Below are 12,528 nucleotides of genomic sequence, written 5' to 3' on the forward strand. Positions count from 1 at the left end.
TAAACTTATCATAGGGCTGTCTTGTTTTCGTTGGGGTGACAGCCCTGGGAACCGAAGTCCTCTACATGTCCAAAGAAGAGACACAGCAAGCTGGTGCAAACTCCCCTCACTCCACACCCTTCACTGCCCTCGTCCCCGCCCTGGGTCCACCTCGAGGAATGAATCCCTGCCGAGCCTGCAAGGACACAGGCATGGATACAATGACCGAGACCTCCAGGTTCACGGCACCTCGCCACAGCACACGAGAAGGGAACCGCCAACCTCGGCACAGCTGGTGCCTTTCCGCCAATGTCCTGAGTCATCCTAAACCAGCACGTATTCTGGCAAGTCACCTACTGATCTCATAAGGTCATGTAAAAAAGCACTTCTGAAATCCAAAAGCGAGCAACGTTCTAACCTTTGGAGATTTTTTCTTCTTTTCTTTAATGAAGTCATCCTCAGATTCTGATGCTTGTCTAAACTGCAGCGTTCCCGAGTTAATGTAAAATCCTCCATACTTTGTAGTCAAAGAAGCAGGAACAAGCTCATCATACTGAAGGGGGGAAAACAAACGGTCAGCTCCAAGTTCTGTACTACAGTCCAAAGGTGCAGAGCGGGTCTTGACAGAGCAGATGTGACTATGTTTCTCTGTCACATTTCAGACAGCATGCTAAGACATGTTTCTAGTCAATCACCAATGTCCGAGTTAGAAGGTGTTTTGGACGTCTCTGATCACCATTTTCATAAAGGGAACCAAGGCCCAGATCAAGGTGTCACTTCCTCTCCCTTCAGTGCAGCTCTTTCCTCGTGCTAAGGGTACATCCACTCTGACTCCACCCCTAGCCTCCGGGCGCTGTCGGTAGATGCTAGGGTGCAGTGGTTCTGGTAGTCTGAGAGGTTTCATTAAGTACTTACCGCCTCAGAGTTATCGATGAAGGAATCAGATTCATCATAACCATAACCCATATCAATCAAGTCCTGTATTCGGTCTTTTCTACGTTTCTTTCCACCCTAAAATTTAAAATTGATCACATGCTTTTTTGTACTTGTGGTAAGAACACATAACATGAGATCTACCCTTTTAACAAATTTCTAGGTCTAGGGTCACAGGGTTTTTTTTAATACACAGAATTAATTGTTGCCTTGAACTCCATCAGCTAATGACTAAAGGTTATAAAGCACTGGAACAGTCTCATACACACACACACACACACACACACACACACACCAAAACCTCATTCCCTGAAGACCTTTCAAAATAGGACAGATTTGTAAATGCATAAAGTGGCCTAAGACAGAAGAACTAAATGGCTTCATATGCTTTGCACCAAAACGTTTATTCTCAGAGTAAATTCTAAGGGTAAAAGCCCCTTCTTATTTATTCATCCGTTTAGCTCCACACATGAGTTCCTGCCGTATGTGTTTTCTTATCTTAATGCATTTGTTTAATAACTTCATTCTGTTCTCTCCAAGGTCTACACTTGTTTCCACATCAGTGTTGATTAGATGATAAACCACTAAAGGAATATGGAAATGTCTGAAAACCTCTCCCATCCAACAAGGTTGTTTTGTTGTCCAATAGAGAAATCTTACATATTTTTCTTCAAATTTCCGGGCAAGGGCCTCCACTTTATGCCTTTCCTTTTCTTCATCATTGAAAGGATCCGAGAGATCTTTCTTCTGTAAAGAGACCATTCCACAAAAATAGGAGTCACAAAAAAATTCCCACAGTGCTATTCCTAGCGCCTGCACTGACTCAACACCTATAAACTGCATAATAAAAACAACTGTTTTTCATCAAAGACAAGGTAGAATACACGTTACCTTCACGTAAGTGTTTACCTTAGCTGTTTAAGAAAGTAAAATTTCCATTCATGAGATTCAAGAGAACTTGACTAAATGCCTACAATCACCCATCACACGCAGCACTAGGTCCTGTAGGGCTCCAAATATGGCAAAGGGACTTTAGTCAGGGGATGCTCAACCCATGTAGAACTGTGTTCCAATATAACTGATTTCCTTTGTAATCCTAAAACTTATTTTATGCATTTAAAAACATTATTTAAGAAGGGGTCCATAGGCTTCACCAGACTTCCAAAGCAGTCAATGGCTCAAAAAGGTTAAGAACCCACTGAGCATAGGACAAGCTCTTGACAGCTATTCAGCCTTATTGGTTAGAAGAGTGGTATGAACTTGCAGTTCTCTCAGAGCTACAAACAGTCAAACCCAAGTTCATGGCATTACCTTTCCTTGGAAGCCTATTTTGAAGGATCAATAATCTCCCTTCCCTCCCAATCTCAATACTCCCTCCAGACACATTCATGTGGTTTTCCAAAGTTTATTTATATTCCATAAACTTACTCTTACATTTTTCTTACATTTTTCTTGAGAAAATTTTTCAGAGTTGGACCTTAAGCTTCCATGGTAAGGAATCTTAATTTTAATAAAAAACTCCTGTACCAAATACACTTAAGACTTTGGAGTCCAAAAACACTAAAGATCAGATGCTTGTTTGAAAACAGAATTCTCCCATCTCACCCTCCCATCTCTGCCTACTGAAACTCCACTTACCCATAAAGGATCAGTTAAATGATTTAGGACACACACGTACAATGGGACATTACAGAACATGTACATACCATAAATGGGTGGTCTTTAAAACAGCTTGTCTGTATCTTCTAATTTTTCTACACTGATCACATGTAACCTAAGTGGTTCAAATAATTTTAAGAAAACCTACCCACCCGGAGCAGTGCTGGATTTAATGCATACTCCTTAATGCCCTGCAAACAGCAGTCATCCACTACTTCCTGAACGCATGAAGGTCCAGCGCTGTCTCAACACAGCATCTGGAATGTAAGCTCCTCTCTGTCTAAGCCCTCCGGGGCCTGTATCTGTACCAGACTGAAACCATTACCACATTGTGACTCCTGCTACCTGTGCTGGTGTAATTCTCCTAAAACATCCACAAGAGCGCAAAGTTCCTGTGAGGCTAGGACAGCAACTTCCCCACATTTACATAGTCCTCAGCATCCAGCACAGTGCCTTCACATTCTAAGATACACCTGCTAAGTGAGTTAATACATGAATGTGTCAGATTACATTGTGCTTTGAACACTGCAGAGTAGACACGGTAATTCAGGAGTTCTGAATCTGAAGGCCAGGAGTGAATCCCCTGAAATTGGATCCCAAGTTCTCTGTGTAAGCCCCATGCATTTTTCTGCAATTGAAGAGGGCATCTGAACCCCCAAAAAGGTGAAATCAGACCACTGGAGTTCTAATTTCAGTTGACCTACTAATTTGGTTTGAGCCCGTAAATAAATACCTTAACCAACCCCTGCTACTTTTTATTCCTCTCAAGGAAGAAAATCCTGTTCCCACTTTGGAAAAGAGTTCATGAATGATTTGAAATTTTTCTCATCCTGACCACTGGCCCTCATACAACAGGCTGACCCTTGGCACAGACTGAATTGGCTTCCATTCAGCCAATCGGATCTTTACCAAGGAAACACATTTTTATCTGAGTAAAGAAAAGTGGATAATCCTTCTAACCAAAGGCACTCACCTCAAACAGCACAACCATGGATTAGACTGCTGAAGCACTGGCTCTGAGGCAATCTGCTAGAAATCATGCACCTTCATGATCTCATCCACACACACCGCCCCCCCCACCCCACAGACACACTGTGAGCTGGGTACTAGCCTAATCCCCATTTCACTGAGAGCCACTCTAGAGATCCAAATGCTGCAAATGCAGGACCCTACTCACCTTTCCCTCAGAGGCCAGCCTAGCACACAGGTATACAGTAGGTGCTTATAAATAAATGGTCTTGACCTAGCTCCTATTCAAACTTATGATTCCATTTATATGAAATACAAAAACATGCAAAACTGATCTCAGCTGTTAGAAATGAGAACAGTTGTTACCCTTGAGGGCTGAGGCAGTATTCTGGGAGGGCAGAAGGAGGTTTTCTAGTGTCCTGGAAAATGTTATATTTCGTAATCCAGGTGCAGATTACATGGGTATTTGTGAAAATCCATCAAACTGTGTATTTATCATATGTGCACTTTTCTTATGTACCTAATTCAGTTAAAAAGTTTATAAAAAATTTTTACAATGTTAATGAATTGCCAAAGTATAGGTAATAACTGAAGCTGGGTAATGGGTACATGGGGGCTTATTATACTATTCTCTCTACACTGTACATGTTTGATACATTCCATACTAAAAAAGTAAAACAAGTCTGCCAGGAAAATAAATAGATCGTTTAAAAAACATTTAAGAAATCAAACTGGGACTTCCCTGGTGGCGCAGTGGTTGGGAATCCGTCTGCCAATGCAGGGAACATGGGCTCAAGCCCTGGTCCGGGAAGATCCCACATGCTGTGGAGCAACTAAGCCCGTGCACCACAACTACTGAGCCTGAACTCTAGAGCTCGAGAGCCTCAGCTACTGAAGTCCGCATGCCTAGAGCCCGTGCTCCGCAACAAGAGAAGCCACCGCAATGAGAAGCCCGTGCACCGCAACGAAGAGTAGCCCCCGCTTGCTGCAACTAGAGAAAGCCCGTGCACAGCAACAAAGCCCCAGCTCAGCCAAAAATAAATAAATAAGTAAATAAACTATTTATTTATTTATTTATTTAAAAAATCAAACTGATTCTCAAAAGCCCTAAAGGCTGCCCAATTCCAGTGGGGAGTGGGGGATAAGAAATCCCCAAAAAAACAAAACCCACAAAAATAGGTTTCTATCCATCCAGGTAAAGAAACTATCCAGAATATTACTTTTCAAAAGAGATAAGTAGGCTGTGTCTTTTGCTTGCCCTCATATTAGACACAGTGAGATTCCCTTGGAAAAGAGAAATGTCCAGCATGAAATTCCAGCACTGGAAAAGCCAGGGACTGGTCACACTTACATGTAACATTTATAGACTTGGTATGAAAAAATGTGGTATTTATTCATATTAGTTAACCATAATTCAAATTGGCCTTGGATGTGCCATACATTTTCTCTAGCATAAATCAGGAGAATGGTTCTAGAAAGAATTCTATCCCTTCCTGCCAGAGGAAAAACCAGCAGACCTTGTGCTTGCTTTGTGGGGGAGCCCAAAGCCTCTCTAGTGCTGCTTCCACCCTCCGGAAGCCCCATCCACACACACTGCCCAGAGCATTAGATCTGCAGAGTGAGCTGGGGTCACTGGGGTATACCTTGTCTGCAGGCTGAGGTCCTTTCACCTTCCCTCGTAAGTTCTTCACCAGCTCTGGGTAGAAGAACTCTGGGCAGCGCTTGTGATCTGGCTCAAAGAGGGTAAGTGTGATCCGTACAGCTGCTGCAGCCGGCTCAGAGTCCTGATGCTGTTCTGCTCCCCCAACCTCCTCTTTCCGGGATTTCTTCAAAAATGCAGGATTCAAAGAACCTGGGAGAGAGGTGAACTGGACCCTGTGGGGCTCCGACATGGCTACCAACAAGTCTTACCAGGTGTCACTGCATGGCTTCTGTTAACATTGAAAAGAAGAGCCAGGTCAAACCGAGATGATAAAAATGGTGATTTTTCTTGTTCAGTTATACAGATTTAAATTTTAAAAAAAAATTTCACTGTCAAGAAGAATCACTGTTAAATTTACCTTAATTATCATTTGCTTTTTTCTTCTTAAATACTATTTTAAATATAAAAAATTTCATATAGATATGAAAAGTACCACAAATCCTATCATTCAGAGATAATCACTGTTTAGCATACTTCCTTCCAGTCTTTTTTTTCTATGCATATTCACTAGATTCTCGACACTAGAGAACCCATGCTGATAGAGCCTTAAAGAATCCTCAGAATTGCAAAGAATCCTAGAGAAAATTGGTTTTCATTTAATTTATCCAATACATTTTTTTTTACTTCTGGCTGAAAATAACCCCTGTCTTAAAACCTCTTTATTTTCATCACCAGCAGTTTACTTTCATGTAGGGCCATTCTTCACAATGACAGTTTTCATCAGTTCAGAGAAGTACTGCCGACCCCAGGATAAGTAAGACCACTGTCTCAGAAGTAGCGTGGCTAGGCTCACTTCTGAACACCAGCCTCTCACCACCCAAACTTGGGCCTCAGCAAAGTGACAAATTATCACAGGCCAAAGACCTTCAAAGTTGCTTGGAAATGATCAAAGTATATTGTGAACTCCAGAATTCCAAGGATTTACAGAATGTAAACATGTAAACCACACTATATATATTGTGTGTGTGCTTTATGTGTAATTTTGTGTCCTACCTTTTATTTATTTTATTTTATTTTTTTTAATTTATTTTTTTGCTTTATAACAAATTTAATCAGTTATACATATACATATGTTTCCATATCCCCTCCCTTTTGCGTCTCCCTCCCACCCTCCCTATCCCACCCCTCCAGGCAGTCACAAAGTACCGAGCTGATCTCCCTGTGCTATGCGGCTGCTTCCCACTAGCTATCTACCTCACGTTTGGTAGTGTATATATGTCCATGCCGCTCTTTCACTTTGTCACAGCTTACCCTTCCCCCTCCCCATATCCTCAAGTCCATTCTCTAGTAGGTCTGTGTCTTTATTCCTGTCTTACCCCTATGTTCTTCATGACATTTTTTTTTCTTAAATTCCATATATATGTGTTAGCATACAGTATTTGTCTTTCTCTTTCTGACTTACTTCACTCTGTATGACAGACTCTAGGTCTATCCACCTCATTACAAATAGCTCAATTTCATTTCTTTTTATGGCTGAGTAATATTCCATTGTATATATGTGCCACATCTTCTTTATCCATTCTTCCGATGATTGTGTCCTACCTTTTAAAACCCACATTCTACCACACCAATAAATAAGAATACTCATTGTAGCCTTGTTTGTATATGAAAAATGATAGAAGCAACCTGAGTGTCCAGCATTAAGGGAATGGTTGAAAAAATCGCAGCTCTTTTATTGATTTGTAAGGGCTTTTGACTTGTTATAGATATATAAATAATAAATATGTAACGCCTGTCAAATCTCTCATACTTTCTCCTGCTTTGCTATTTACTGTTTAACTTTGCATAGAGTGAGGTATGTTGAAAGAAATTTTAGCTTTTCATGCAGTTAAAACTAGGCTCTTTTCCCTTATGGCTTCTTCCGTTTCTTTTATGCCTATAATGTCCCCCTCCAACCAAGTAATTCTTGTAGAAGAATTTATCCATTCTTGTTTTATAGATGTATTTTTCACATTGAACTCTTTAATCCAAGTTGAATTTACTATAAGGTGAGAGGTGAGGCCCTAACTTGGTTTCTCCCCAGCATCAATCACCAAATAACCCCTCTTTTCTCTGCTAATTTGGCATATATATGTCTTTTAATATCTTAAGGTCTATTTCTGAAATGCATCCTGTTATATCCATCTAGTATCTAGATTCCTGAACCAGTACAGCACTGATTTGAAAGATTCTATGGTATATTTCAACAACTTAAAGATTCATTTTTATTATTCTTTTAAAAGTAATACTTGGCTATTCTAGCCTATTAATTATTTCAGATCAATTTAAAAATCATTTTGATAAGTTCCCCCAAAAAGCTCACAGCATTTTGAATGTAAATGAATCATAAATGTGAATTAGTTCAGGAAGATTTATATATGTGTATTTTTTAAATATATATCTTATATATCCATATACATCATGTGTATCTGTATACATGCAATATTCACTTCTTCTGTCATGACCATAAAATTGTGATCTATAAGACCAGGTAAGGGAGTAAAATATCCAAAAATGAAGAGTTAAAATAATTCTAAATAGAAAACAAAGCAACTGGCAGCAAAACAGGTTGGTGATGCAAAAGACCATCATGCACTAAGATGTCAAAAGAAATTCCCCTAAAGGAAACTTTCAATGCCCCCACAACAGTCGTGATTCTCTGGATTGTGGAAATAAATCCCAGCTGAAAGGGATTTCATAAAGGTCCCCCACTCATAAATGCAGGCAAACTCTCACTGTAAGAAGAGAATCTGCATGTTAACTGATGGGATGCAGAAAGGTCATCTTAGAAGTGGGAACTAGGTCCCTGCCCTTGACTAGGCAGTAATTTTAAAATGTCACCTTATCTCGTCCCAAATTTTAGATAGTGTAACTTCAATCAACCCAGATGGTAAAAATTCATCTCTTGGTTGTGTAAGTGACTTTGCAGGCCTGCAAAAATACAGAAATAAGACTAGAAAATAAAGTAAATCAAACCTACAGCATGTTAACACCTAGATTTTCGTTTAAGTTTTACAGTCATCGTGATAATTGCTGTTGCTTGTTACTAAGTCATTTCAAACATTTAAGAAAATCAGACATTTTAATGAATGATATTAGACTTACAATTTTAATTTGAAATGCTTAAGGTAATATAACTAAATTTGAAAGTGTGTTTTTAAAAGACCTGACTTACATTTACACGTTTATTAGACTTAAAAGAGTTAAGTCCTTGGAAAAATTTAACTTCTAGGTTTACAAGTTCACTGTTTCAGAATTTGAAGTATTTGAGAGAACAAGCATATAAAGCTTTAAATGCTGTGTAAAACATTTAAGGGAATTTAATTTCGTAAAAAAGAGCTCATTGTTTACGGGAATTTAATCTAAACTGTTGCCTTAATTGAAACTTTGTCAAAAATCAAACATTTATTTTTATGTAAACATTCTTAGATTTATAAATAAAAGATTTGTCAACAAAGCTTAAAAGGTTTTTAAAAAGCTAAGCATTTAAATACTCAATTTTAATGAGTTGACCATTAATTCTAAATATTTATTTATTTATTTATTTATTGTTGGCTGCATTGGGTTTTCGTTGTGTGCGGGGCTTTCTCTAGTTGCAGCAAGTGGGGGCTACTCTTCATTAGAGTGCGCAGGCTTCTCATTACGGTGGCTTCTCTTTGTTGCAGAGCACGGGACTAGGCGTGCAGGCTTCAGTAATTGCGGTGTACAGGCTTCAGTAGTTGTGGCTCACGGGCTCTAGAGTACAGGCTCAGTAGTTGTGGCACACGGGCTTAGTTGCTCCGCGGCATGTGGGATCTTCCTGGGCCAGGGCTCGAACCCATGTGCCCTGCATTGGCAGGCGGATTCTTAACCACTGTGCCACCAGGGAAGTCCCCATTAATTCTAAATAAAAGTACAGTATTCTACAAACAAAAGCATCCCTCTTAAAAAACTTCAACTGATGTTATCCAAGAGATACTAGCCCCCTTTTCCATCTCAGATTATTCCCAGGAATAGTACTTTTTGTTGTTGTTACATATCCTCTTAATCATATATTCAAAATGATTACTGGTGAAATGTAGAAAAACTGAATTTTGTATGCTGTTTTTGTAATTAGTCTATTCAGTGAACTCTTATTTTAATGGTTTTCCCTTAACTTTGTTTTTAAAAACAGGCTGTCCCATCATCCACAAAAATGAGAGTTTTGTCTTCTCCTTTCTGAAAAATTATGTTTTATTTTTGTTTCATGTCTTATTGCATTGGCTAGAACTGCCAGGATATCAGACAATATATTCTTTACCATGTTCCTGACTCTAACGGAAATGTCTCTAGGTCCAGTGTGAAGTTGATTTAAGATTCATGTATTTTATGAGGTCATTCAAGTAGCCTTCAATTCCTCAAAATTTAAGAATTTTTAAACTAAGAGAGTGTGTTGAATTTTATTAAGGTATATCCTGGAAACTTAAATACGCTTTAAATGATCAACTCGTCTTTAAAAAAACACAAAATAGTTAACAGTAAATGACAGTTCCTGAAAACAGCTGACGGTACTTCAGGGAAACTGAACTCCAAAGAGAAACCAGACTGCGGACAAGCCAGTTCGCTATAAAAACCCGCTTACAACCAGTCTCCGTATAACAAAACGCCCATAAGAAACGGCGTGTGGACCTGCCACCTTTTCAAGCAGGCGGTGACTCAAGAAAAGTCCGGTTCTAAGTTAAGTCATCGCCTGACTTAACTGTTTGGAACTAGGATTGGGACCTTTAAATTTTTTTATTTTCTACCTGGGATGCTGACGTTTAGGCAGACGCTGTGTTGAACTGCTGTTCACAGTTCCCCATTCAATGGTTTAGTTTTAACGTACTGAAACTACGCCTAGCATCTGCCTTCCTGCTGTCACAACCGCCTGCTCCCAACTTCCCTAAAAGTGTCAAACTACAGCAAGGCTTACGTGAGAGCCCGGTCTCGACAAACACACGCACCTTTGTCACCGGCGCAACGCAGGCTACGGCCCCACGGGCCGCACTCGTCCCCCCGCGGCCGTCCTCATGCCGGCCCGGGAGCCCGGGCTGCGGCGCTGCTAGCGGCCGGCCACCGAGCCATGCCTCCCGGCGGGCGGCCGGCCCGCGCCGCGGCCCATGGCCGGGTCCCCGCGCGCCCGGGGGTAGCTTCGCCGGCCGTGCCGCCGCGCCGACCCAAGAGGAAGAGGAGAGACGCCGGCTCCACGCCGGCCAGGCAACTCGGAACCTCGGGGCGGGCAGCACTTCGCCCCTGGAGAACTTGCAGCGCGGAAGCAGGCTCGAAGCGGCTCCCCCGACGCCGGCCTTTAGAAAGCGCGCTCCGAAGGACCTGTCCGCCGCCCGCGGGCGACCACGCAGAGCCCGCCAGGTGCGGGGCCCCGGACGCGGGCGGAGGCTGTCTTCCAGGCCGCGCTGAAGTCCGTCAGGGCAGCTGCCGGCGCGGCAACACGGCCGGCCCGGGGGCCTGCGAGGGACTAACGGCCGTAACGGAAGCGCCGAGGGGGAGCGGGATGGAGGCCAGGGCCCGGGGGCGGGGTGGCCGCAGGGCCGGCTCCCTAGCTCGTTTGGCCGGCCGCACCGTCGCCGCCGCCTCAGACCGCGGCGCTTCGTTGTCACAAGCCGGAGGGAGGGGGAAGGAGCCGGGAGTCTCCGGGATCCGGCGCGCGGAGACCGCTGCTCCCGGGTCACGTGCTGCTCGACCGACCAATAAGCCCCTACGGACGCGGTGACGTCAAGGCAGCGGCGTGGCCGGTTACGGCCGGCCCCCGTCATGTGACCGGGCTCACTCCAATGGGCGGCGCCGGGGCGACCTGATGTTCCCGACGGCCCGTGCGTCGGCGGTGGTTGGGTGGTAAGATGGCGGCTGTGAGTCTGCGGCTCGGCGATTTGGTGTGGTGAGTCCGGGCTGCCAGGGCCAAGCGAGGTTCGCGGGGAGCTGCTTCCCTAGGCGTGAGGTGCACGGCCCGCCTCGAGGCTGCTTTTCTATGCGCTCCAGGTCGTGGTGAGAGGGCGAGACAGGTGCCAGCGCTGGGAACGAAGCCGGGCGGAAGGGGCAGCCTGGCCCCGGGGGACTGAGCCCGAGGGTGGCCGCAGCGGGCCCGGCTCTGAGCCCCAAGGCTGACCGGGGAGGGCTGCGCTCCGGACCCGGACGCCGGCAGCGGGGGATGCCCGGCGCCGCGCGGCTCCCGGGGACGCCCGGTCCTCGCCTCGGGGTCTGGCTGAAGCTCCCGGGAAAGGAGGAGAGCCGGAGAGCCCGCGGGGCCATCTCGTCTGGGCAAGCCCGTAGAAACCTGCGTTGCGATGGAACTGACCTGTGCGGGCGGCTCAGCCGGGGGTGTCGAAACCGGACTGCTGGCGCTGCCCTGTGAAGAAATGGAAGGGGGACTTTTCCTTTACAACCGAAGGGTTGGCGGTGACCAGTACCTTCTTGGGTGCCTCTCGTGGTCTGCTTCTGTGTCCCAGACAACCGCCCGAACCGAGACTGACTATCGCCGCCTCCCTCAAGCTGCGTAGCTTGTTTCTCGATCCAGAGGAAGGGCTTCCATAAGCATTTGTCAAAGCCGGGCTGGTGAATTAAACCAGACTTTGTAAGGGGAAGTCTGTGTTTACAGAGCGAACTGCCCCCCACCCCCGTCACGTCACGGAGAGGCTCTAGACAAACGACTCCTTGGTGGTTTTGTTTTTCTGTGTTCCTTCTCACCAGCAGAATGCCCGTACCTATGCACATAAGTCTACAATTTTGCATTGCATTTCTGAGGGACTTGGGCCTCTTGGGCCCAGCTGTGGAAGTCGCATTAAGAACTCTGGGTTGCCAGCTTTTGTTCTGGCACTTGAGGGTGGAAGTGGAGATTTAGGAAAATAAATTGCATGTTGAGTGAGTTGAAGATGGACTGGCTTTTCCAGGGCAAATGCTGACTCTCTGTGTTTTCTCTAGGGGGAAACTCGGCCGGTATCCTCCTTGGCCGGGAAAGGTGAGTGTCTTGCTACTAAGACGTCTGAAGTTGGGTTTGAGGAAGGGGAGACTGTAAGATGTATTCCCCCTCAGTTTCTAGCATTGAGTTAAACTGGGCTTATTTAAATAACACTCGGAATTTTTTTCTCTTTAGTGTCAGTTTATTTAGAAACGGCAGTATAATATAAACCAGGTCCTTTAATCTGCAGTGTTATTATTTCTTGAATCAGAGGTGGTTTGTGATAAAGTCTTTTAACCCTGAAAACCCATTCTAACTTGAATTTAGCTTTGCACTTAAATCTAACAAAAGGAGAAGCAAATAAATTTTCCAGGAAGAAAAATCTAAATGTAGGTTA

General features: G+C 43.9%; 2 protein-coding genes across 5 annotated transcripts in view; one reads left to right on the forward strand and one right to left on the reverse strand.

Moving 5' to 3' along the window:
- UBN1 (ubinuclein 1) overlaps window positions 1-10,324 on the reverse strand; it is a 38,326-nt gene extending 28,002 nt beyond the window's left edge. Inside the window, exons 1-5 of one of the 2 annotated variants that reach the window (XM_082645487.1) lie at window positions 10,183-10,324; window positions 5,184-5,471; window positions 1,573-1,659; window positions 895-990; window positions 398-532 (exon numbers count right to left, since the gene is read on the reverse strand). In XM_082645487.1, the coding sequence (XP_082501613.1) occupies window positions 398-532; window positions 895-990; window positions 1,573-1,659; window positions 5,184-5,432 (567 nt within the window). In that variant the 5' untranslated portion in view covers window positions 5,433-5,471; window positions 10,183-10,324. Of the gene's footprint in view, window positions 1-397; window positions 533-894; window positions 991-1,572; window positions 1,660-5,183; window positions 5,472-8,062; window positions 8,084-10,182 lie in introns of those variants that run through there. The other variant, XM_082645488.1, reaches the window with a different exon arrangement.
- Window positions 10,325-11,043: 719 nt separating this feature from the next.
- GLYR1 (glyoxylate reductase 1 homolog) overlaps window positions 11,044-12,528 on the forward strand; it is a 36,986-nt gene continuing 35,501 nt past the window's right edge. For all 3 annotated transcript variants that reach the window (XM_082643940.1, XM_082643941.1, XM_082643942.1), the window contains exons 1-2: window positions 11,044-11,114; window positions 12,155-12,191. In XM_082643940.1, the coding sequence (XP_082500066.1) occupies window positions 11,077-11,114; window positions 12,155-12,191 (75 nt within the window). In that variant the 5' untranslated portion in view covers window positions 11,044-11,076. The remainder of the gene's footprint in view (window positions 11,115-12,154; window positions 12,192-12,528) is intronic.

The sequence above is a fragment of the Mesoplodon mirus genome (assembly GCF_964341445.2).
Source record: "Mesoplodon mirus genome assembly, chromosome: 15".
NCBI classification, from domain to species: domain Eukaryota; kingdom Metazoa; phylum Chordata; class Mammalia; order Artiodactyla; family Ziphiidae; genus Mesoplodon; species Mesoplodon mirus.